General features: G+C 39.1%; 2 protein-coding genes across 4 annotated transcripts in view; one reads left to right on the top strand and one right to left on the bottom strand.

The window, feature by feature from the left end:
• The window catches only part of DPP10 (dipeptidyl peptidase like 10), a 494,333-nt gene that overhangs the window by 65,364 nt on the left and 402,344 nt on the right, over window positions 1–26,625 (top strand). The gene's annotated exons all lie outside the window — the stretch shown is intronic.
• Window positions 19,011–25,418, bottom strand: LOC308197963 (endogenous retrovirus group 3 member 1 Env polyprotein-like). Of its 3 annotated transcripts, none has more exons than XM_080599352.1 (3): window positions 24,659–25,418; window positions 21,108–21,215; window positions 19,011–20,271 (listed from the first exon to the last, which is right to left on the bottom strand). In XM_080599352.1, the coding sequence occupies exon 3, from the start codon at window positions 20,144–20,146 to the stop codon at window positions 19,070–19,072; it is 1,077 nt and encodes a 358-aa protein (XP_080455478.1). In that variant the 5' UTR covers window positions 20,147–20,271; window positions 21,108–21,215; window positions 24,659–25,418; the 3' UTR covers window positions 19,011–19,069. The 3 variants fall into 3 exon arrangements, with proteins under 3 accessions (XP_080455478.1, XP_080455479.1, XP_080455480.1); XM_080599353.1 differs by having other exon boundaries at window positions 21,108–21,212; XM_080599354.1 differs by lacking the exon at window positions 21,108–21,215.

Raw genomic sequence — 26,625 nt, 5'->3', positions numbered from 1 at the left:
CTGTTGAATGCAAAGCTGTCTTGGCTGTATTTAGTGAGAAAATGTTGGGAAAACTGGAGAATATTGCTGTCAGAACGTGATCTCGCTGAAAATGCATTCATATTTGCCAAGCAGTTGATCAACAGCATAAATTTATATAATGAGTTGCAGAGATCTCTTTAGCAAAAAACACACACAAAAAAAAACAACAACCAACCCAACAACAAAACAAACAACCCCAACCAACCAAAAAAAAACCCACCCCAGAACAAACAAAAATGAAACAAAACTTGCAAATAAACGAGCATGGACTCTTAAAAAATGAGTGAAGTGACAATCCATTCAAAAGATCCAAATGTTTTTTCCTCTGGGTTCATTTCTCACAATTGCATTGATGCTGCTGTTTTGGAGGATGGCTGTGGCTGATGTCAGGGTTCCTGACAGCATTTGAACCTTCAGGTTTTTGAATGCTCTCATCTCCCATGCTCTAGTGGCACATTTAGGAATGTACTTTGTCTCTAGTAGCTCTAAATCTGGATGCCTAAGAGGTTTCCACTGTTAGCGCTTTAAATAAAGATACTCCTGTTCAATAAAAGAATCTGAATAGAACAGACACAGACAAATCTGAATTTGCTCCAGTGATATTTGACAGCTTCCTCAGACAGCTGTGTGTTAAATTAGCACTAATGTGGGGACTTGCTGTGTTCTCAGAGAAAAGGAGATACTTCCTGTCCTCAGGATCCCATCCCAAACCTGCCTGAATGCTTCAGTTCAGAGGATTGCATTGGTGTCAAGTTAACTGGTTACCTGAAAGCTGGTGGCTTAGCACTGCTTTTGGCAAGCCTGGGATAAGGTTTGCATATTTCTATAAATGAGTTCTGCAAAGACTGTTTAGGGATTCTAAAAAATTTTATAGAAAGACTGGATTTAAATAATAATAAACTGCAGCTGTGATACATTATTGATGAAAGCAGAATATTTGTTTTGGCCAGAAACAAGCACTGGTTCCCATGAGGTGCTTGGGTTGTGTGATTCTTAACTGAAACTTGTTTTTCTGGCCTGAGGTTTTGGGGTCAGCAGCCTGGTACTGTTCTGCCTTGGCTTGAATCTGCTTTCACTTGAGTCAGTGGAAGCAGAAAGAGCCCTGAGCTGCTGCTTCTCAAAATCTGCCAGACTTGGGGTTGTCTATGCTGTGCTTTGAAGTGCAATACATAGATTTCTGAGCTGGTTACTAACCCACCTTTGGAGCTGAAATCAGTCCAAGTGAAGCTGTGACTAAGCTGATAAATCTTGCTGGGAGGTAGGTTAATTACCTTAAGTGTAATAGTGAGAAAATGTAGTTATGTTGCCTTCAGGTCCTGAACCACCACCATCGCAGCACTGCATTAAGCTGCATGGTTTTACTGTAATAAACTTGAACTACTGTTGGGACCTTTGCACCTGCCCTGTAACATCTTGTAAATTCCCCCTTTATTCTTTGAAGATGACCTGACGTTTTAGTACTTTTTATTTTCCTGTACCTGGGGAGTTTGTAAGATAGGGGGAAAAAAAAGCATTAAAAATATATATGGCTCCCTCACTTCTTTCTGGACTAGGACATGCTAAGTGCAGAACTCAAAACCAACAAGTCCTCTCTACCATTAATATATATAGTTTGAGAAATATACTACATAGTATTTAACAATATTTGGAATATGTAATGTTAGTATGAACTCTAACAGTGATTAGTAATCCCATTTGTCTGGTAGAATTTTGTTAACAGCTGTTCATTACAGCCACCTAATGCGTGTGATGTATACGACATAAGTTTTAAAATAAAATATACACCTGGGCATTTCAAGTTGCAGTTTCGCTGGAGCCTGTTTATATGGTTATCATTAGTTTCACATGCTTGTAAGACCCAAAGTTTATGGCTATATAAAACACTTTTGAACATTCTAAAACTCTGACCTCTTCAACGGATAACACGTGAATTGCAGTTTAAGAATTGAGGACGACTAATAAAACTCAACTGTGGTAAATTTAGAAACATGCAAGTTGCTCCAGGTCCCTTAGAGGTATTTACCCCAGTGAGAATTGAACAAGAGGAGATGAACGATTTCTTGAAAGGGGGGGGATTAAACTGCTTTGATTGTCTTAGTAAATCTGCTTCTTGGCAGGCTATTTCCCTAGTTTTCCAATAGGCTAGGGTTGCTGCACTAGGTAAAGAAATGGGAATGGAAGCCTTGGAGTTGGTTTGTGAGAGCAGTGAAGCGGGGTGTGCGCAAGTTTGTGTTTTCACTTGCTTGCAAACAACTCCCTAGTTTGAGATCTTGTATCCTCAAGGCGTGCCACTTCACAACTGTCCACCCAAAGTCATGCAACTCCTTCTGAACTTTTGTTCCTTTGCCAAATACCTGGTTTTCTGGGGAAAGTGGGAGGGGACGAAGGAAACAAGCTTGTGTGTTCTACATCTCCTTCAGTGTTGCTGTATTTTTTTTCTTCCATGTGCTTTTCCCTCCACAGTGTCACTCCTCTGTTCGTCTACAGTTGGCAATCCCATGGTGGCTGCTCCATTATTGCTGAGAAAAGGTTCTTTAAGACACTTTCACCCCTTGTTTTCTTCCTTTTCCCTTCATAGCCTCATCTTTCCCTTCTGCTTGTAGCATAAACAGTTGTTAGCAGCTTTTGTACCCTGAAGCTGTTTATTTCCTTGCAAGGGAAGACAGAATTGTCTTTCTTAACACACTGTCAATCTTTTCTTCCATGTCCTTTCACTAGATCCTTTTTTTTTTCCCCATGGATATTGCTTTTCTTTCAGATGCTCAAAGTTCCTTTCTTTGTTGCAATATTTGCAGGCCCCTTTAATCTCTGCTCTTCTTTCTGCCCTGAAACCTCCGAGAACCTGTCTCTGCTTCCCGTTGCTTCCCTGCTTTGCACCGTGTCCTCTCCGCAGTGCTACTCCACGGACCCAAGCCTTCCTCTGGCGGCCCCTTCCTGCAGTGCCAGCGGGCATCGTGGAAACACTGCAACTGCTTCTCCTGGAAGTAGAATCCATATCTATCATGTAACATGCTCAGGGCTGTAGCTAAGCTAGGTATAGTCTGACATAAAAGTAGAGAAACACGAAAACATGGCAATCCTGGAGTGCATTTACATTTTGGATACACAAGTGTCACAATCTGAGGCATTTTTCATTCAATGTTGTAATGAATATGTATATGGTAACAATACACTGGTTTTTGTTTCAAAAAAAATTTAATATTTCAATTACTACGAAAAAGCAAGGTCTGCCACCCAATCCATGGTAAATGTTGTAGAACATTTTTATATGGTTTCCTGGCTAAAGCAAAAGTCTATTTTAAAGTTATTAAAGTTCTATAATGAGCTACCTTTCCAAGCTCACCGATAAAAGTATAATATTCTGTGGCTCAATGTAATAATTCAGTGAAATTAACCAAGTAAGTGGTCAATGAAGCAAATGATTAAAAAGAGGACTGAAAAATGAAGATTAGAAGGGATAAAATTGTATTTGTTACTACTGTGAATTTTGTAGGTCATAATTAAAGCCCACTGCACAAAAAAGAAAAACACCCTTTTAAAATGCAAAAAAAGTATGTAGGGGTGCTTCCATTTTTGCCCACGGTATCAATCTGTGTAGCATTGCTGACTTAATGCAGCATTTGTACCAGGAAGCAACAATCCTACATTCACCTCTGTTTCCATTGCTACAACATAGATGATTGTCTGGGTTCATTGGTGACCTTAATATCTTATATTCCCGATAAGCACTTCTAAGTATACAAATTGTCAAAACTGGAAGTGTTAGCTAGAACACCTGCTCATTTTACATCCTTATATGCAAAGAGGATTGCGAGGTTTAGAAAGTTTGCAAGAGAATCTGGAAACCAGGGAAAAGGTGAATAAATTACTGAAATGGTCTTAGATGGCTGTTCTAGCTTTTCTCTTTTTTTACTTGTTTTTCTCCTCTAAATATCGCTACCTGGATTATACCGGCATCATGGGGTATAAGAATGACCAATACACTTCAGGACAGAACTTTTTTTTTCAGTTTGTAATAAACATGTAGAAAACACTTATTTTATTGCCCCACGCTCCTGGATCTCTTCTTGTTCTGCACTGAGGAATGATCCATTGCACAACTACGTAGTGGTTTTGTGCAGTGGGACAGGTTGGTCTTAAAATCAGGAGACTTGCAGTGTACAGTGAGGCTATTTCTCATTTCTGTATCTGTCAGGGTCATTTCAGGAGCACATCGTGGGTACCTTGTGGCCTATTTCCCATCCTGGGAGCTGGGGTGTGGTCAGGGCATGTACCTGCCCTTGGGACTTGAAGGGTCCGCTGGGGGACACTGTTACTGAAATGTACTCTACATCTTTAATCTGGGCTCTCCTGAACATAGTAAAGGGTCCTTTTGAGTGTCTTGGTTAGTGCCTTCTGAAATGGAGTGCACTGTGGTTTAACACCAGTTACGTTGCCTTTTCCTGGCCTTATCACAGCTGCATCTATTCCCAGTCCTCTTGAGCTTTGAATGTGAAAATAGCCTCAGCCTGCTTCTTCCAAAGTCAGTGGATGTCTTCATAGCAAATCTACCAATACACTTGGCACTAATTTTTAGTTTTGGCTGTCCCAACAGAAAAGCTGAGACTTTAGTAGTAATCTATTGTGATCAATTATTTAGCAATAGGCTTTTTATCTCTGGGAGCACTGATTCATCACCCTGCGTGTTAAACAAACCTTGACAGTAAGGTTCACAGGTCTTTTTAACACATCATTAAAGCTGCCCTGAGCCCTGGTATTTTGTACAGAGATGGTATATCTGAAGAAGCAATGGGAGGAAGGAAAACAGTCAACCTCCAAATTGCAGTACTGTTTGGATGCCAAACAAAGGTGGGTGTGCTTGTGTGAGCAGAGCAGCCACTAAATAGGAAGAAGAGATGCAGGGCTAGAGACCCTGCCAGAAGGGATGTCAGTGGAGATGTGCTCGGCAGTCAGCAGGAGCTGTAACTTGACAGGCTGGGCTATTTATTTTAAGAGCTGACTGCTCTTAAATATTCAGTGCCACTCAAAATTCCTTTTGATTTTATAATGCTGAGTGTGATGAGCAGCAGTTTAGAGCCTCTCATGTGCATTTAGTGTCACTTGTTGGCTGCACTACATGGATGACCTCTTACAAAGACACTGCTGCGGACTTGGTTTACAGCATCATAGGATATTGCCTCGTTGCATTGATACCTGTGTTTGGGTCTTTGCTTTCATGTCTGGAATGTCTGGAATATTGTGAAATCTGTATTTGGCAACAGAAGTCACTTATTTTAGCTCTGTGCATAAATCAATAGCCTGGCTTTTCAGTGTCAGGCTTCCTCAGTACCTACTGGTGTCAGTGGAAATCACTGAACACTGCTGACTTTCAAGCCATTCACTTTATGCATGTAAACAAGTGTCCTTGGGCAATTGGGTGCAAACATAATGGTTTGAGTTCTATAACGCAAATTCTGTGACCAATTAAGGACTATTAATAGTTTTGGCATTATTAATTTATTTTAACTAATATTTACCAATATTTCAATGCTATTGGTATTACATGGGAGTCTTTGAAAGCCTCAGTGTATCCCGTTTTCATAATTAAGTCTGATTTTTGCAGTTACCTTTAATATCCCAGCTTGGGTACCTCAATTGAATCTAATTACATTACAATTGAAAAGAAGATATTCTGCAGACTGAAGCTGTAGATCAAGGCTCATTACTAAACCAGCTCATTATTTTTAATGAGCAACTTCATTATATCTGATTCTACAGAGAACAAGACATAATTTTGTTGATGCAGAGAAGCTTGTTAAGTTTTGGTAGCCAGCAGCATATAGCTAACAGTCTGAATCAGGCAACAAAGTTGAAATTAAATCAAAGGACCCTAGCCTATCCCCACAGGTGAGTTTCAAAAGTCAGCCTGCAAGATCATTTTCTATTTCTTTTCTTTTGGCGTGAACTTTGTTAGACCACAATAGTTGTATATTACCTTATAACTGCTCTCTTATAGAAAAGGAATTGCAATGAAAATTCACAATAAGACAATTTTCAGGAAAGTTTTAGTCTTAAAAAGAAATGTCTTTCTCCCAGTCTGAGTACCTCCTGGGAGAGTTAGAGTACATGTAATGTTCCCTAGTACAGCATTTTGTGTTTGGTCTCTGGATTAGTTTAAGAATGTATAAAATCACGTTGCCCAACAGCCCAGTTGGGAGGATGCGAAGTAGCAAAGCATCCCAGGTAAACCTACATTCATACAGCCTCTTGTGGATCTTTGTGTGCCTCCTGGCAAGGAGCTTGCTGCTGGTGATCCGCACCCTCTCGGGGATCCACAGTGAGGGAACAGGAGCTCTCTTGTCTGTGCTGTGAGCAAGAATCTGCAGATCTGCTGCTGTATTTCCATTACTGCATTGTCAAAAAGGAATGGGTATTAATAGAAAGAGAGGATATAGCTAGAAAATATGCTTACTTTTGAGTCTGATAAACCTGTTCGTCTTCTTAGAGACAAGCTATTTGCTGAAAAATGCAAAGTCTGAACTACATTTATTGGAGACTTGGTTCATTTGTTACTGTTCAGGGTCATAAATGATGTGGTGTTTCCAGCTTTCACACTCCAGACCTGTGGTTAAAGGAAGTTGTCTGGAGTGCAGAGAGCTCAGCATCGGTTTGCTCCCCTTTCTGCCCAGGCAATGTAGAGTCAACATCAGCAGACCTGCTGATACAGGGTGTTTGGGCTTGCCTTTGTGCTCATCGTGCTTGCCCTCGGAGAAGTATTTGGAGACCCAGATGATAAGAGAGAACTGAAATTCTTCAATGTGAATTTTTGTCAAAGGTTTTTAATTTGGGCCAGTTCATAAACCTGTTAACTGGAGGAAATTAAAATAGAGTCTGTGCAATTCAGCTTCCCTGCCTCAGTGGTGGTAACACGTAAAATGGCTGCAGCAGTTAGGGCTGCAGATGTGGGCACCAGCAGAGGCTGAAGCAGCCACAGTCTGCCACATGTCTCACTGTGAGCTGCCCCATGTACTCTATTGTGCTAAGATTGGGTGGCTCTTTCAGCATGAGGTGACTGCCTCCAACCCCCCTCTCCCGCCATCATGCTCAAAAAAAAACACATGGTGTTTCCTGGCTCTAGCAATAGGTACATGCTAGACCACTGTTTTCTGCAAAGCGTCAAGATCCCACTCTAAGAATAGGGATATTAAGCTTTCATATAAAAGTAATGCACAAAACAATTTTTCTTCATCTTCTGGGAAACATAAATTGTTAATTAGGCTGTAAACACCCTGAAGAATACACAATGCGTACATTTAGTGTAGGCAGTCCCTTTGAAGTAATAAGCAACCAAAAGCAGGGCTTTATAAGAGCAAGTGTCAGCAGGCAGTCCTATCAGCTTGGTCTGTAATATTTTTAATCATTCAGATTCTATAGAAAAAATACCTATACGCTCAGGTAGACATCTGACTTACAAATTTCAATCCTGTGTTATGGGTCTGTAACAAGAAGTGGAAGAGCTGCAATAACAGGTAATGAAGAAATGGGTGAGCAAGACTGAAGTGGATATCTTTACATAGAAAAATGTTAATTATGACCACCAGATGCTCGTATAATTTAATTCCAAAAAGGGGAAGGAAATAGAAAGGGACAGGAAAAGAAACCACAGTGTTTCTGTAAAATAAATTAGTTTAAATTGGCAGTTCTCATGGGTTCCACAGAAAAAAGAAAGGAAAAAAGAATTTTAGAATCAATTTTATTATCTACCAATTATATTGGGTGACATGGAAGATAAGGGAGGTCTCCGAGGATTCAGAAAGGGCAAACAATATCCATCTGAAATGGAGAATAAAAACCTCAGGAAATTGCATCCAAGTTAGTCCTAAATTCAGAGTCTAGATAGACTTTGTAGCATTTTTAAAACTCATAATCTGGGGGAATAAGATGGTAATAAAAAAGGAAAGTCAACAGTGTTGGCTCAAGAAGGTGGCACAAGACCCACGTAACTGCCTTTGTGACTTGTAGTTCAGTTAAAAGTAGTGATGTGATACGTGGACTTTGATACTTTCCCATATGACAATGCTATTAGTTATAAGGCAGATACAGTCCAGATAGAAATCACTGTAAGGCAATCTCACAAGAGGACGAAGAGCATTCTAGCAGTGTTTGTTGTCAATTGACAGTTTTGATCCCCCTGGGAATTTTTGGATTCAGACTTATTCAGTATTGTCATAGCATGTTATATGGTGGGATAGAGAATACACTTATTAAATTTGTAGGTAGTATTTGAACTAAATTCACTTACGTTGGAAGAAGCTCTTGGGAAACTACAGAGTGTATAAAATAACAAAATTGGGAAGGTGAGAAACAAAGTAAACACAATTGTGTATTACTGTGAAGTTAAATGCACAAATAGAAGACAAGAACTTGCTAGGCAGCAATACAGTAGACATCTGGCTGTTAGAGAACAAATGAAATATGTCAACAGTTTAATAATTCAAAAAAACAAGACTTGATGCTGGTCAAGCTCTTATTAAAATAAGTGGCAAAGCTTCTCTGTTTCAGTAAAAGTAAAATAAGGTCCTTGTTTGCTGCACTTTTCAGTGATATAGATATAAAGATGTGTTATAAATAATGCTCTTCCACTTCTCTTCCTTTCTTCCATTTTTATGTCAGTTTAAGTTACTGGAGTCAGTACCTGAAATGGAGGGATTTCCTTATTGCTGTGACTGTTTCTAAAAGATCTGTCTTATTCCCCCTACTTGTGGGTGATAAACCAAACTACAAAGCATTTCACGTGCAATACATTTAGTATTCTATTTTTCACCATTTTAAGGGTATTTTCTGTTTCAGTCAGAGGTGTTAATGCGGTGCGTATGACATACCAAAATTAGAGTGAATCTTGCAAGTACAAATTTCAAAATCAAAACCATAGTGTTACAGTATATAGTAAGGGCAGTATAACATTTGTCTGAGTTCTTGGGTGCTCATTCGGTGTTGAGTTCAAGTCCCACTTAATCTAGTAAAATCCTATTTTGATGTCACTGAAGTTGATATAATTATCCTTATATTTATTTCTTCCTATGTGCAACTTTTGACATCAGTTACGACTGGAGCGCTTTGGGATCTCATTGATTTTAACAGAATCAAACCCTAATTAAATTGGCTGCACTGTCTCAAATCAATTTCATGATTTGATTTGTGACTAGAACTAATATTGCTGACCATCAGTAACAATGCTCATATTTTGCATACATGAAATTTTTATGCAAATCCCTCTAAGTGGGTAAAGACCAACAGAACTACAGCAGTGTCTTTACATAGAAAGGAATCCGATTTATTTTCTACCATACAAGTATGCTTTCAAGTTCTTTGAAATTCAAGTATATTTGTGCTGTCTTTTAATGTCTTAAAGCTTTCCTTCCTGTGTATCTTATTATATTAATTCTTCTGCTATAACAGAGCAATTTTACAACATATAATCCTCTATTTAAGTAATTTCTTCTCAACCTAAAGCTGACTGTGCACTATTTCCATTTTGTTGGCAAGGTTTTTTCAAATTTCTTTTTCCAAATCAGTACATGTCAGAATTAGAATTGATCAGAAGTGATGCTGCCTATTCAAGTCAGAAGCAATTATCAGTAGGCTCAAAACACACCACTATCTTCAGAGCACAGGTAGCTGATAATGAGCCAGAAATTACACTTAGAGGGTGTACCTCATGTACTGTTTTGATATGCTATAATGCTCAGTGAATACCCATACTAGCACTGAACAACATTAGAGATCAGAATGTTTACAGTATCAGAGCTCTCATTTCTTTGTTCTCATTTCTTTGCCTTCAATTTTAAATTCTGATTTTAGGTATGCAATGCTTCTTGATGGGTCATATTTTTCACATAAGCTTTTTTCTTGTTTAGTGCTAATATTCCTCTTTCTGAGAAATTCCTTTAAATATCTTTAAAAGGATCAGAAGTGGATTAAATCTAGGGGAAATAATTATAATTAATCTTTCAGGCTGAATTTTGCTCATTCTTCATGTAAATGTGATCCTCCTGTTCAGTAACAAAATTCAGTAATCTATGTCCAGGTGAGCTGCAAGAAGAGCCTGTTGTCCCGATTCTTCTCCCGCCATGTCCCCTAATTGCAGCTGCTTTGGGGGGTTTGGGGCCCCCTGGAGAATCATTTAACTGATGATCCCTGCAAGACCAAGCAGATCTGGTAAGTTTACCGCCAGGTAAACCTTAGACAAAGCTCTGAATCACTGCAATGCCAGCCCTCTCCAAATTTAGAAGCCCGCAGAAACTTCTAAGCTTTCATTTGAAGAAATCACTCCGGAATCCTTCCCATACATCTCATGGAATTCTGACCCTATTGTGGTTCTGTGGCTCATCAGAATTCCTGTTGGTAACACCACAGGTTCTTTGCTTGGTATAAAAAAGTCCTTGGCACTAGCCTAGGTGCAGAGTTTCTCATCTATATATTGACACTTTTAAGGTGACATTTCAATATGGGATGCTACTGTGCTCTTGTAGGAAATATTTCCTTCAGTTTTTCCTTGTCTTTGTAGCAATAATTTATTGCCACAAAGTAATGCATGCTACAAAATGTGTGTAATATAGGTTGCTGACAAAAAGGAAGACCTGGGTATATGTGTATAAAAAATAAATGAAGAAATGCTGCTTCTGATGACCGAAGTCAATAAACTAGAGAATCTCTAAGCACCTTATTGAATATTCATGTTTGGTAAATACTTGTTTGTGTACTATTATTCTCTAAATATGCCTGAATGGGTGGTAAGTAAGTGTTGTAGCTGAGGTGGTAAGACCCAAGAAAATAAATGTGCAAACAAATGGTGTGCGTTTCTGAGGAAGACAGTTGCATCATTGTTAAGAATAATTTTTATAATCATGATTACCAGTAAAAAGAAACATACTGATTTTTTTAGATATGCTGCTTGCTGTTTCCCAGAACAAATTGAGATAAATGGTGTGAAGGGGGGATTATTTTTGCTTTTACAGTGAGTTTGTTAGCTACCCATCTTGTAAGTAATTTAAAGAAACCTAAAGAAGAGGACCTAAAACAAAACCTGAGTGAAGGCAGAGTTTATTTATTTATTTTTTAAAGCAGATTTTGAAGTGCTACAGTACCAAATGAATTATTCTGAATGTAAAGCAGGTTGTCATGCAGAATCCTGAATTCAAGAGCTAGGTCATGACTGGCAGTAGGAAAATCATTATGAAAAAAAAATCAAAATTAGTGGCTGAATTAGTAGTGGCCTTAACCTAATGCCAAGTAGAATGGTCTAGTGAAACACAAGCAATACAGGGTCTATTGCAGGCAAGCAATGATTAAAATAGGTGCTGAAGTGGCATCTGGCCATGGAGATCCTGAGAAAAAAGGAAGCTAATCATTATTGGATTAGAGTTTCTTAATGTAGTCTATGGATTACTGCAGCTGTAAATATTCTTTGAAAGAGCCATGCTGCCAGGGCCGCTGTGATAAATAGATGCCCTTGGAGCTCTCTTCCAGGGAGTATTTAGAAACTGTGAAGGTAGAAATAGCATAAATAGAGTACATTCCCTTTTCAATAACTTATCCTGGCTTCACATACTGAGTTTTTTATTGGTTTGTTTTTTCAGTAGGGAAAATCTAAGAGTCCAAATAATGTTCAGCCTTGCAGTATCCTATAATCACAGCTCCTTTTTGACTCCTTCTTCTGGAGAGTTTGAAGAAGGATGTCAGTGGGTCAAAGAATATTGTTTTGGTGGCTGGTTTCACCAGGTGTACTCTGAGAATAGCCTGTTATTTTCATATTTTTTCTTCTCCTAAAACCATATTTTTTGAGAAATGTTTGTATTCAGAATTAATCACTCAAATTGGTAATGTTGTCAGTGGTTAAAAAGATACTAACAAAGCTGCAGAGTAGCCAAAAATTTATTTATCTGTAGAGATTGATACATAAAACAGATACTGATTTTTTTTTAAATAACAAAGATCAATGATAACAATATTGATGAACTGCATGCTTTTTATTTTTATCAACAAAAATACTTTTCTTCAAACATTACTGGGAAAAAGTCCCAGGCAAGGGAAATATGACCCGTTTAAGTACTTATAATATGATACAAGTGACTTTTTCTGGAATAAATATTAACTTTACAGAGGTCAACTGGTAGTTTTAAAAAGCAAAACTAAGTGCTAAGACTACTTTAAAGTTGTCATAATTGTAAATTTGGGAATTATTTTGCTTTGGTCTTAGTAACAGCCTTTCTGTAGTTCAACCACTTTTCTATGTTGGTCTTATTTCAGTTTTTGGTTGTTGGTGCAGTGGGTTTCCTTTATCCATTGCAGTTAAAGCAGTATGTCATTTTATTTTTTTCAGATGTGGACCATGTATTGACTGTAAGTGTTCTTAGCAGAAATGTGCTACACGGGGTTTACAGAAGCATGTTAACGGAGGGTTCAGTGGCTGGATGAGACTGTAGGCTGTTGGTACTTAACGATTACGTTAATTGATGTAAGGTTTTAGCACCCTTTAACCAAGACATTTCAAATATTCATATAGTTGGATGTCTGTTGGGATTTGATTAATTTCTTGAATGTTTGTCTGGACAACTTGTAAGACTGTAATATACAAGACTTTTAAGGCTTGTGGGAAAGCTCCTTTGAAGTTAACAGCGTCTTTCCAGATAGAGAAATGTACTGAGAGTTGTTTGACCCGTTTCCTTTCTATTAGCTCTCAAGTGTACATGTTATAGCAGTTGCACAAAGGAATAAAGTGCCACCTGATTGCAGCTGATCAACTGAGGAAGTAATGACTTTTTAAAACCTGAAACTATCTGAGAAATATGTTCATTCCTATCCTTTTTTTCCTGTTAATGAAATGTTCAATTAAAACTTATGAGTGAAAGGTACATGATAAATAGACAGACTTCATTAGGAAATCTACATTACAGAGGAGATCAAGGTTTGAGTCTTCATTCACAGCAGAATAAGGACTTCCTTTCCACATAAATGTTGTCCAAATTAGATAGTCTGGAAAGAGTACTTTCTAACATACTTTCTCAGGTCAGTCTCTAATTCTCTTTTTTTGGCCAACTCTACTGCTGAAATATGTGGAAATCACTTGATATTTATTTTCTGCAATAAGTCCTGATTCAGAAAAGCCATTAAGGATAGGTGTAATATTAACTGAGTAGTCCCATTGATTTAAATGGGGCAATCTTGAAGTGCAGATATCTAACTACTTGCTTGTACTGGGACTAGTTCAGGGAATCTAAACACATCAGATTCACAAATACCTGCTGATACACTGAGCGGTAGTTAGTGCCTTCTTGACTGAAGCATCAAGAAATGATAGGAAAAAAAACCCAAACTATTCTCATGTGGATATCTATTTTCTCAAACTCCTGTAGCACCTCTAGCAACATCTCTTCATTTAATATCATCCTGTTCCATGAGTTCTTTGTCATCTGTTTGCATGTTTTTTCTGCAAGTGTGTGTATAACCAAAAAGTGGCATTATTGCCCACTTTCTGTATCTGTAATTTGATCGATATATCACAGCCTGTTGGCTGAGCGTGTAACTCTCAAGTGCTTGTTTTCTTTTACAATTGGTTCATGACATGTATGTGATGCAAATGCCTACCCCAGTCTTTCCACAGCCTCTATTACCTTGTTTGTTACCCTGTCCATTATGTTGGTGCCTGCTATGGTTTTTCTCTTGTACACTGTGTACTTTTGCTGGAGAACATATATGTATACTTATATACAAAAACTATATATATAGGTATATAAAAGTATGGGTGTATTTTCCATTTCGGTTGTTTTAAAATTCTGTATCTTTAGTACAGAAATTTTATGTGCACTGAAATTTGCTATTAAGGATTGTCTATGAAAATAAAAATACTTAAAACATGCAAACAAACCAAAGTCTCAAACTACAACATCTCTCCTGAATTTTCAAAACAGGGATACCTCCATTTCTGAAAAGCTAAATTGAGGATCCTTCAGGGTATGGATTTTTTAAAGGGATCAACATGTTGGGAGAAACAATGCCTATCTTTGACTGAAAGCACTGAAACTACTAGGAGAGTTAAGTATCACCCATGGAAACACGGATGGCAGAATTTGATTAATCTGCCTCTTCTTAAATTGATTTCTGCACCATTTTGTTGCTATTCATTACAATTTTTGTCGTGACTTTCTCAATATGTGATCTTTAAAAGGGAATGGCATTTTACCATCAGTATTGCACTTGAGGCTTGGAAAAGGAAGATTATTTAACCAGTAAGAGTTACCAAGTGACTTTACATTTAACATCCCTAAGAAATTAGGCAAATAATAATGATCAGGTTGGCAAGTAGCTATTGGGACTTATAAGCATGCATCATAAATATATATATATATGCGTAGTTATACGCATATTAAAATGCATGTAAAACCTGTATGTAGCAACTATCTCTAAATGCTAAATTGAGTATGATTACTTGTCTATTCCTTTTGGGGAAAATAATTTTAATAGGTCTAGTGTTAAGAAGATATGTGCCTTTGTCAGTTTTACTTGTTCCTACAGAACTAATTAAAACAGGATTTTTAGTCTGACTGCAATCTTCCATTCTAATATAATTACAAAAAAAATACCAAGGCTAGTATACTTTGTCCTGGTGTCCATTGTCCTGTTTGGTTCCTTCAGCTGCAAACATTTTAGGCCAATGAAGTTCACTATCTGCTTCTACAATGCCTGAAACCATAGAAGACTGTTTTGAAAAAAAGAATTAGATATTAAAAAAAAAAAGTACATAATTCAAAACTATGACCCTTTTTGCAGGTCTGTAAGACTTGCATCTAATTGTCCACTGCATTTGTTTTTAGCATTAGGACAAATAACAGTATTTCTGCTGTGAGGATCAAAGTGAGTCCTATTACTGAAATGACTGAAGAGCAGCAGATATAATGTGTGCTAGGAAAATGTATGTAATTTTAAGTTTCACTTTTTATTTTGCAGTAACTTATAAAATTAGTCTTCTTCCTGGCTTGGTCTTCCTGCCCTAGCCTTACACTAAGCCATGGTGAGTTTGGGCAGGCAAGGTGTCTGCTCCTTCCCTCTTATCAGCACCACTGATGAGTTTCTTCTCCTGTTCGGGGAGAAAAAAAAAAGGAGGGGGACTTCATCCTCTTGGGAAAGACCAGGACTGACTTCTTCAGCTCTGGGAAATCCTTTAGGAGTTGCAGGAAAACATTAGACATCCACACGGTTGATTCCTAGTAAGAGGTGTGAGAAGTTATGGGCTGCTGCTACCCCTCAGACACTGAGATAAATGATTTCGCATATAAACCAACTTCTTTGCCTCCTGAAGGAGGCCATATTTTTAGCAACTGTACAGACAGTCCTAATTGCCATCAGAAGATAAACAGGTGTTTCCCTCTTGTAGACGGCATTCCCTTGGGTGATATCTATCCCCACTTCTCTATATTCCTGTGGAATTTGGGTGCATCTCAGCTGCCTTTAAGGTAGTTAGGTCTGCATGGATCAGGTACACCAAGCTCTTCAAGGCACCCCATGCCCCCAGGAGGAGCACCCATCAGCCTGGTGCTCCAGGCTCTGGCACAGAGTGGGCAGCAGTGCTCTGCTCATTTTGTTGCCCTCAGCAATTTGCACTTCCAGTTATCTGCCTGCTTTGTGCCTAGAGACAACTTTGTACTTTAAAAACAGAAGAAACTCCAACAGAAGAAAACAACAAAACCAAACCCCACCAAACATGCAACAAACCACATTAAGTTCCAAATTTTATTTTTTTTTGAGAATTCTCAATAAATCAGGTGTTATCAAGACTGTTCAGTATAGAAATCTTAGTTCATTCATACTTATATATAATATTTTGAAAACATGGGCACAAAAAAAACCCACAACCCCTTTTCCAAATGAGTGTAGCAGTAATTAGTATTGCTGCACTTGTAGCCTGACAGTAACATACTGGCTGTTTTATTTGCTCTGTAATATGGAAGGAGTATTACATTTGGATTATAAAGCACCAAGACTAATGAATCGGGCTGTATCGATTGAACTTCTGCACCAGTCAGTAATCATTTTGTTTCTCAAGCTTTTATGCCCTCAGAGTGGGAATTAAAAAATGGTTTAATTAGAACATGGGGAAGTATCCCCTTCAGTCAGCATCTGCTAACAATAAAGAAAAAGGGCTTAAAGCAGAAAGGCCCAATGACTTGTCAAAGGAAATGGGAAGTCATGAAAGATGGTGGTGGTTGCTTCTTAATCAGACTCGAAAAAACAATCATAGTGTGTTTTGCTTAGTTTTTTAGCTTTTCCTCGCTTAATCATAGTATCATCTACCTAACCAGCCAACTATGATTTTTCAAGAACTGTCTTTTTTTAAAGTCTTGTAATTAAATTGTATTCCATTTAAACAAAAAAAGTTGGGAACACACAGTAATAGAGGATTAAGGAAATTTGTCCAAAATTTAAAAAATAATAAATTAATAACCTCCATGACTAGCCTCTACCTAATATTTTTTTCTTTTATGAATTTAAAAAACAGCAATGCACCTCAATCCTGTAGAAGTTAATGAGATATCCATAGTGATTTGTCCTTTCTATTGCTTTTTTATAGTTGACTTTTCCATTGGGCTGTCCACTAACAAAAACATGTTTCTATCGAACTTAACTCCAACAGCATTCATTATAGGACTGAAATAATTCAGTAGCTTTACTTCCACGTGATTTGCTGATTTTCTGTATCCTAGTAAACAAGAAAAGCATTCTGCTGTGTATGCTAATGCCATGCATGTGATGATTATTTATCTCTACAACACTTGCAATTCAAATTCAAGAGCCATAATGCTTTTCATTTTAGAATCGGCATATTTTGAAATACCTTAGTTTGGAACAGATAAAAATACCAGTGGGTGGAATTTAGTCTTCTGTGGGAGACCTCACATGAAGGTCTCCCAGAGCTTCATGGGGCTTCTCAAGGCCTTTTGTTAAAGGGTTGAAAGTCACCCTAAGAGAGGAAGAGTTATGAAATACAGCAGCTGAATTGTTGGTGTGGAAAACTTACTGACAAAAACGAGTAGCAGATTGTTCGCTTTTCTCCACAATAGGATTCAGAAATAGCTATTTAATACTCCTATTCAGCTTTTGTTGAAATGATGTTGGTTTCCTGTGCTTTGAGTTCATTCTGGTCTGTGGCAGTGCTGGTGTGTTTTTTTCTTTTACCCTAAAAAAAGAAAAAGCTCTCAAATTGGGTTGAAAGTTATTTCACAAAACCACCACCAACTACAACAAAGCAATAAATTCAGAAGTATACAACTGAAAAGTGCTTTTCTCTAGGTTATAAACTGGCTGAGGACACTAGGTGGGAATTAAGACTTGGGGCAGAGGTGCAGCAGGTAGCAGCCAGGGGTTATTTTGTGTTGTGCATTTCGGGGCCACCTCCTGCTGCTCCTGCTCCCAGGAGCTCTCAGCACTGCTGGTGCTGCAGAGGCTAACGAGGCAGGGCTGCAGCTCAGGGTACAAGGAATGGAGAAAGCCAGCAGGGTTTAACCAAGATTACATCAAAAAGATGAGGTCTGTTTTTCTCTAAAATGGCACTTGCTCTGCATCAACTCTGGATGCTGGGGGGGCGGGGTGGCTGGAAAGGAGGAGAGGGACATGCATTCCAGTAATGAAATTTAAGATGTAGCAGTGATTTTTTGGTAGACTTTGGCTGAACACCCTGGGACAGGGATGCAGGGATGGGAGAGTTTGTTACCTAGCAACTGCGGGAAGATGATTAACTATTTGGTACCCGTCATTGCTGCCTCTCCAGCAGGCAGTGCAGAAGCTGAGTTTCTGTAGGAAAGAGGGTTGGGAAGGTTTCTTCTATTTATCTTCTATTTACAGTGTGATGTTTTATAGAGGCTATGACTAAACTGCTAGTAAAGAAAAAAAAATACTGCCCTGAAATGTTGTAGTTCCTATTTAAACTGCTGTAAAGCCATTGTAGGGTCTATTAGTAGGTTGTTTATAACCGTGATTGTGTCCGTCACCAGCCGTAACATTCCTTCTGCATTTCTGCAATGTGACTTTCTGTATTGTGTAACACGGATGGTATGTCAATTAATCATTTACTAACTTCCTGCGAATGTGAATTTTGAAGATCAGAGATTCTTCTGCCGCAAATGAAAAGTACAGAATAAATTGCCTATGTATTGTAGATCAGACTCCAAGCAGGAGTCAAGTTTCTGTAGTTAAGAACAGCTGCTGTTGTTCCAGTTAAATCAAAGTACCCAAAACAGTTACTAACAGCTGAGGGTGTAACCAATAACATGGTGTTACTGGATAACAGAACTGTTTTTCAGACAAGAACTCCTTTTAGATGCTATGGTTTCAAATAGTTTGCTATGTGAGATGTGTGCAATGTGCAGGAAACGCAGAGGATATTTAGAGGGCAGTAGAGGACAACAGATCAGACTCAATTATGAGTCCTGTAACCCAAAATGAAGACAAGCTGAACTTAAATTACTTGTAGCTGTTATAAATGACTGAGTCCCAAATAGGATTACAATCAGAGTTTACAATTTATTAAACGAATAGAGGCAAGCAAACAGCGCTGGGTGCGCCGGGAGTCTCTGCTCCACCGGGACGCACACCCGTTACGTAAGGCATCTACTTTTTTATACTCCTAGGCTAATACATATTTATTACTACTTCTAAAAGAGGCAAGGTTATTATAATTGGTTTCCCGAATCTGATGTCGCCTGCTTATCAGTCTCTGTTACTTTCTCAGGGGCTGCTCGAACAGGGAGACAGGAAGGCCCTCATTCTTCCTCCTTATCTGGTGGTCCAGGGAGACAGGAAGACAGGAAGGCTCTCATTCTTCCTCCTTATCTGGTGGTCTCTTGGCCGGCTATCAGAAGTTACTGCACATCCGTGCAAAGTCAGTAGTTTTTCTCCGAAGAAATCCCTTGTTCTTTTCGCGCCTAAACCCAGGCCTCAATGTTAACCCTTCAAAACCCCTTAGTGGCACGAATTGCTGGACCATTTCTTACAATTCCTCCCTTTTTTTTTTTTTTTAATCATCAATTCGTGTCTCTCCTTCAACCTTTGTCAGTAACAATTGGATTTCATCAGTCAGTTCTCGGGGTGTCCACTTCTTAAGCATCATTATCGACACGTCACCTTTTCTCTCCACTGAAGTCATCACAAATTGGGTGCTATTTATTACTCGCCGTATCAACAACGTAAAGCAAGGTATCGTACAAGGTATAAACAATAATGTCACTATACCACATAAAAATAAAAACAGCATCCTTTTAACCCATGGTTCACCAGGCAACCATGAAAAGAAATCCCAATCCATACCCTTCCAAGTTTGTACTGGGACGTGGGCTAGCTTTCTAATTTCCTTTGTTATCTGCTTGACCACTTTTCCATTATCATCAATCTGTAGACAACAATTAGAATCGTTCAGTTTTCCACATACTCCCCCTTCTTCTGCTAGTAAATAGTCTAAGACCATTCTATGTTGGAATATAGCATTTCTCATTTGAGTGGATTGGTCAGCCAAAAGATCCAAGGCTGTCGCTGTTTGATTTGTTACAACTTCGAGGATAGCTTGCAACCTAATTATTCGGTTCAAATTATAAATAGGTTCTCGGGCTCCTGATATCAACTCATTTGAGTTCCAGGTGGCTGGCCCATAATGCTGTATGATTCTTTCAGGAGGCCATTCATCCTTTCCCCATTTTTGGGCACTATCCCCGGATAAGGAAGTATCAATAGATCGTTTTACTCTGTTCAGGTCATCATATAATCTTATTCCTAAATGATTTCCTTGTGTTTGTGACAATAAAAAGAACAAGGGTCTTATGTACCCCCCATAGCATATTCCCGACCAGTTTCCAGGTAGCCTCTTGTAAGCATGTTTGCCACACACCCAATAATGTCCCTTTAGGGCCCACGTCCCGTTTGGAAAATGACCATCCCATCCATCTTTACCCTTTGGGGCGTGATAATACAGAGTGTCCTTGTTACCGAGTGGTCCTGTTACAATGTCTGCCCCGTTTGTACTCATATATGCACGCTTCCAAGCTCCCACGTTGGGTTTCCACTTACAGTCACAATTCAGTTCTCTTTGGCAACCTGTCATATTTTAAGCCTTTTTCGCCGTCCAATCTTGAGAGTGTGGGAAGCGCCTTCAATCATGGGGTTGGGCCCGCTTTCAGAGCTTGTGTTACCATTCAGCCCTTCAGGGTGATCCAGCTCCTGGAAAAACTAATCACAATTTTATTATGGGTTTAAAAGGTTCTCATGTTATTTTTCTCAGGACAAACTGATCTTGGTGTGGGAGAAGTCCGGTCGAGGCACTCTCACTCGGTGGTCAATACCCATAGGGGTTGCCTCCCTCGGTAGACCATACACGCCGCAGTGGAGGGTCCTACCCCGGTCTTGCCTTCTCCCTTTCCTCCCTTCAGCCTTGTCCTCTTTATCCAGTGCCCTTAATTCATGCAGAACCTCATTGCTGGGATATCAGTTCCTCTTTAGTCTCAGTTTCAGTTCCCCAGGAGTGGACTCAACCCTCCAGGCTTCGGTAGTTATTGGTCCTTTTATTCTGGATGCGTGGGTCCAACCCCTTTCTGCTGTTCTCACAGCTGTTTCAGTAGTAAGTAAAACAAGGCACAGTCCCTCCCATCGGGGGTTCAATGATTCTTCTCTCCAGGTTTTTATTAAGACCTTGTCTCCTGGTTGTATTTTATGAATAGCAAATCCTAAAGGTGGTGTCTGAGTCATCATCCCAATTTCTCTTATCTCCTGTAATCTCCTTCCAATGGTAATTATGTATTTCTGGATACCATGATCCTCAACTACATTGTTCCCTAGGGGCATCCCTTGAGAATAAGGCATACCATATAACATTTCATATGATGATAATCCAGTCTCACTGTGTGGTTTAGTTCTTATGTTTAAAAGTGCCAATGGTAAGCATTTCGTCCAGGGCAGCTGTGTCTCGATCATTAACTTAGCCAATTGTTGTTTTATTGTTTGATTCATCCTTTCTACTTTCCCTGAGCTTTGTGGGTGCCACGGAGTGTGGTATTCCCACTGAATACCTTTCAAGGGGTACATCCTTCAAATCTTTGTGGCTGGCGTATGTTCGATTATTTCCACACAATTGTGTTCCAACGGTCCTTCTTCTGGAACGGTTCCTAGAAATACTGCTGGATATAACAGGTTAGTCGTTTTCAAGGTTATGTCATCTTGTTCAGTTAGGATTGCCTGATATTTCATCATCCAGCTGGGTGATAACCAGTGCCCCCCCCCTTTGTTCCAAAACGGTTGTTACCATATGTGGTCCAAAAACTTCAATACGTTTTCCCATTTGAAGGCAAATAATTTTCTACTATCTTTATCAAGAGGTATGCAAAAGAAGGCATCCTTTAAATCTATCACGGTAAACCATTTATATTTCTCTTTCACAGATGTTAACAATGTGTAAGGATTAGCTACTACCGGGTGAATATCCTTTGTTATTTCATTTATTGCTCTAAGATCTTGTACAGATCTATACTCGCCATTCGGCTTCTTTACTGGAAAAATTGGAGTATTGTATTCCGATTTACATTCTTCCAGAATCTGATATTTGAGAAATTTGTCAATAATTTTCACCATTCCCGTGCCTAGCTTCTATCTTAAGCGGATATTGTTTGATTCAAACAGGTTTGGCTCCTTCCTTTAATTCCACCTTTACCAGTTGTGCCAGTTTCGACTTCCCTGGTACATCTGTTTCCCGTACTGTTGCTATAACTGCATTTTCTACTTCTCTTGGAATATTAACAAAGGGTTTATCTTTGATCATTAGGATTTGGCCTACTTTGGACTCAGGTACCTTCATTATTAATTCTCCATCCTCAAAGGTTATTGTTGCATCTAATTTGGCTAATAGATCCCGTCCCAAGAGTGGCATCGGGCATTCTGGTACATACTAAAATTTATGGGTTAGTTCCTCACCCCCAAAACGCAAATCAAGGGGTCGTAAGAATGGCCGTTCCTCCTCCTTCCCTGTGGATCCAATTATTGTAGTTGTCTTAGTTCCTAATCGTCCTTTTAAACTATTTAACACTGAATATGTTGCTCCTATTACATTTACTGACTAACACAGAGAAAGAAGCTCCCATAACCAACAAAAAATTCAAGCCTCTGTCTTCGTTTCCTAGCTTTATTTCAACTAGTGGACCTGCTAGGGTAGATGCCCCAGGTCCCCGTCATTCCTGACTGTTGTAAGTTTGTCCTGCAGCCTAAGACAATTTCTTTCTGATATCAGGGGCCGATTGCCCTGGAAAGAGGCTAGCCAGTTGCCTCTGTTTGTTTGTTTGTTTGTTTGTTTGTTTTTAAGCCAGGTCCATTTTTTTTTTTTTTCTCATTGCATTTCAAAGTTGGTCCAAAACTTCAAAAATTCCATAAATTCCATAGGGGTTTCTTTTGGACCTTGTTGGAACAGATTCTCAATTCCCAATAGCCAATTTAACCAGATTTTAGTATTTACATAATTTCCGGGGTGATTAGGGTCTCAGTGAGGGGGTCGGTCAGGGGAATGCAATCGTTGAAAGTTCCCTGAGCGGTCCCATTGGCAATCTGAGCTCACACAGGAACTCAGGTTGTTTCAAGAGTTAGCTGCTTTTCTGTTTCCACGACAACTCTCTCGGACCCATCACGGTCCCCCTGCCCCAGAGGGCTCACACCGCGATTTAGAGATCTCAGCCTCGGGTTGAGACGGAACTATTAACATTCCTACATCCTCTTTCCCTGCTCATTCAACTTCAAACAGCTCTGTTAAATACTACATGCCACACAACCTTTAACACCTCCAACAATCCTTTTAACACTTCCTTTATCTTTCTCCAGCCTGTACTTTTCTAATGCCAACACCAAAGGCTCAGTCAGGGGCCAACTTAATTCCAAACCTTTTCCCTCCAAGATGCTGAAACAACGTATCACTATACAACATTTCATCCTATTTTCCTTCTCTCCTCAAAAACATTAATTGCAAGACACTGTTATAGTCGATTGATCCATAAAGTGGCCATTTAGTTTATATAGTGGCCACCATTGATTGCAATACTTAGTGAAAGTCCTCTTGCTTTCTGTGCCCCCATTTCTAACAATATCCTTCCAATGTGCCAATATGCACCCAAGGAGGCTTTTTCTTTTTTAGGACGTCTTTTTTTTTTTTTTTTTTTTTTTTTTTTGGATTTTCCCCTTTTCCTTGATTTCCCATTCCCTTTTATTTATTTATATTAGTTACTGTCCCTTGTTTCAATTTCCACGCAAACCTTTTTATTGCAGGTTTTTACTATCTTTTCCTAATCTTCTTCCCAAATGTCCCAATTCTCTGGGATTAAACTCTTCTTTCCACATACAAACTTTACTATTTCAGATTATTAATGAGCCCCATTCCAATCATAAATCCGCAGGACTTCGGAAAAACACCTGAAGCACTCAGCCTTCTGTCTTCTAGACAAACAATACCACCTTTTTCACAAAATTTACATTTCAACAAGACCGAATTTCAAGCCGAATGCTAATTTTTCTCATGCACTTTGTTAGTAAGCCTACACAAAACAAGGAATCACTCCTGTGTATCCGTCAAGATGGGGGTTTAAAAGGTATTGAGGCCTAAATAAATTCGCTCTCCCCCTTCTTACCAAATTCCCAGGGCTCAGGCCCGAACCACCAAAGAAGTGACTCTCCGTTCTACCACTTTGATAATGTCAGCCCCTCTCCCCCGATACTTGGGAAACTGACCGAACACCACCGCGAATATACCCAAACTTTTAAACTGTTACTTAGATAATGCTCCCACCTTCCTCCTTGACACAGTCAAAACATTTAAGAACAAAACAGGATTACAAGATGCACCACCGGGGGTGGATTGTTAGGATACAGAGGTGGTAGGTTATCCAATGACTCCCATTCATCATCTTTTTCTTTTTCCTTTTTTTTTTATTTTTTTATTTTTTTGTTCTCTTCTTCGTCAAACTTCTCGTCTGCTTTTAGTGTAAATATTGAGGCTGGAAAAGGACGTGAGATCCTGATCCATAATCCTGCATAATCACTTTCCTCCTGGCTAAAAGGTTCCTTTGAGTTAACATGTAGATTTAAAGCCTGGCAAACCCAGTCTTCAAAAGATCCGAAAATAGGCCAAAAGACATGTGGTCTTAAAGGCTCCTTTGGCCATTCTATCATACAATACTGAATCATTTTTACTTTGCTTTTTCCTTTTCTGGGGCCCCTATCGTTCCAATTTCTAATCATTATCCCTAATGGACTTTCTGGTGGTATGTCTGGTAATTTGCTCCCTTTTCTCTGGTCCCGGGTCTTCAATTTTGTCTGACCCATCTAGGAATTTTACTGTGGCAATTCCTACAGCCCTTGGTTGCCTTAGTGAGAGTGTCTTGCAGGGGGTTTAGGACCTATCACCCACCCACGAATCCTATAGGAATCGCTTCGGTCCTTCACCGGCCAAGTCCCTCGCGGGAGATTGGAACCGCGGTTAGAAGACCTCCACAATCGCTTCGGAACTACGTTCCGTCTCAGTCACACTCTCACACACACAGGCAACCGAAACCCACCCAACCGAACGGTATACACATTAAATACTTACGACTCCGTCGTCTTCGTTCGGATCTTCGCGCGCAGAATTACGGGCAAAATATAGTGCTGCAGCCGGCAAAGGGAGCTCATAAAAAAATCTAAATCTTTGCTTGCCCTTATTCAGGTTCAGGATGGTGTTAGCCCCGACCTGACTCGAACAGGAGCCACCAAATGGTGGGGGCGCCCCTCCTAGATCAAGTCAGAATTCAGGAACCAAGACCATCCCGGACGAGCCCCCAATTGTTATAAATGACTGAGTCCCAAATAGGATTACAATCAGAGTTTACAATTTATTAAACGAATAGAGGCAAGCAAACAGCGCTGGGTGCGCCGGGAGTCTCTGCTCCACCGGGACGCACACCCGTTACGTAAGGCATCTACTTTTTTATACTCCTAGGCTAATACATATTTATTACTACTTCTAAAAGAGGCAAGGTTATTATAATTGGTTTCCCGAATCTGATGTCGCCTGCTTATCAGTCTCTGTTACTTTCTCAGGGGCTGCTCGAACAGGGAGACAGGAAGGCCCTCATTCTTCCTCCTTATCTGGTGGTCCAGGGAGACAGGAAGACAGGAAGGCTCTCATTCTTCCTCCTTATCTGGTGGTCTCTTGGCCGGCTATCAGAAGTTACTGCACATCCGTGCAAAGTCAGTAGTTTTTCTCCGAAGAAATCCCTTGTTCTTTTCGCGCCTAAACCCAGGCCTCAATGTTAACCCTTCAAAACCCCTTAGTGGCACGAATTGCTGGACCATTTCTTACATAGCCTTTGGTATTAGTGTTAGTGATCGATATCTTTGTCAGGGTGCTTGCGGATATGTGATATTATTTAGATATTCCAGAGCACAGCTGAATTGGCTTTTTGTGATAGTTAAGTAGAAACCTTGATAAGTGTTATTTAATGTTTGTTCAATTTTCCCAAACCGAGTTGTTCTTCAGGTAACAGCTATTACTTATCAATGTCATGATGATAAAACCATTTGGAGATCTTTGTGTTCTCTAAATATACAGAATTGCTACAGTTATTTTTATGATTTTCCTAAAATTACTGCATAGAACATATCTGCAAAGAGGCAACAGGCAAGACAGTCCATCAATCTCCCTATCAAATAGGGGAAGAAATTCCACGGTCTGGTGGGTAGATACATGTATATACTTAGACGTTTATATATAAAGGTGAAATAAGAGGGTGTTGAACACAAATGAAGTTATCAAAATTTTGCCTAGTAGCATTCCCATATTACTTTATCAGCTGCAAATAAATATAGATTCATAAAATCTATAGTAATAGAGTTGCAGTCAGTGTGTCTTGGTAGTCTGCTACTAGTAGTCAGCCATTACAGCCTTTGGTTTGTGTGCCTCTGTTATTTTAAATGTTCTCATGAAAACTGAGAAATGGAAACTTGAATAATTTACCTTTTTTCAATCTGTTTTTTTTAACTTGTTCAACCTCATCATAAACCTCATTATAGTTTTCTCACATTTGTTATGTGAGTAGCGATTTACTAATAGTAGATTCTATTATGCAAAAAAAAGCAAAAACTTGACGGAAAACAGCAATGAAAACTCAAAAGAATACCATGAATATGATGTGCTAATAGCTGCACAGACAACTTTAAATTTCATCAACACACTGTAATGTTGTTACTGTCTATAGAGCTGAAATACCAATTTTGATTGTGAGTTAATATTTTGTCACAGTTTCTCATATGAGAAATAAGTAACTGAAATTCTAACTTCGGGCATATCAAACATTATTCATCTTTTAGGTGACAGTGTAGGAGCCCCATACAAGAATATTTTTCTTTTTCATTCTATTTTCATTATTATTCATGGTTCTGTCTGACCTGTCTGGCTTTGCACTGGAATGGAATTAAAAGTGTTCGCATGAAACCTCAATTACAGTTTACAGTTTCTACAGTGAAAGTAGTCCAGTCTTTCATCTCAGCACAGATACTTTCAGGTGAGATGAAAAAGTT

This window comes from Anser brachyrhynchus (assembly GCF_964034855.1).
Source record: "Anser brachyrhynchus genome assembly, chromosome: 7".
NCBI classification, from domain to species: Eukaryota; Metazoa; Chordata; class Aves; order Anseriformes; family Anatidae; genus Anser; species Anser brachyrhynchus.
This window is presented reverse-complemented; position numbering and strand designations above follow the sequence as displayed.

Coding starts and splice junctions, on each gene's coding strand:
- LOC308197963 (XM_080599352.1), bottom strand. CDS start 20,146: ATGACAGGTTGCCAAAGAGAACTGAATTGTGACTGTAAGTGGAAACCC.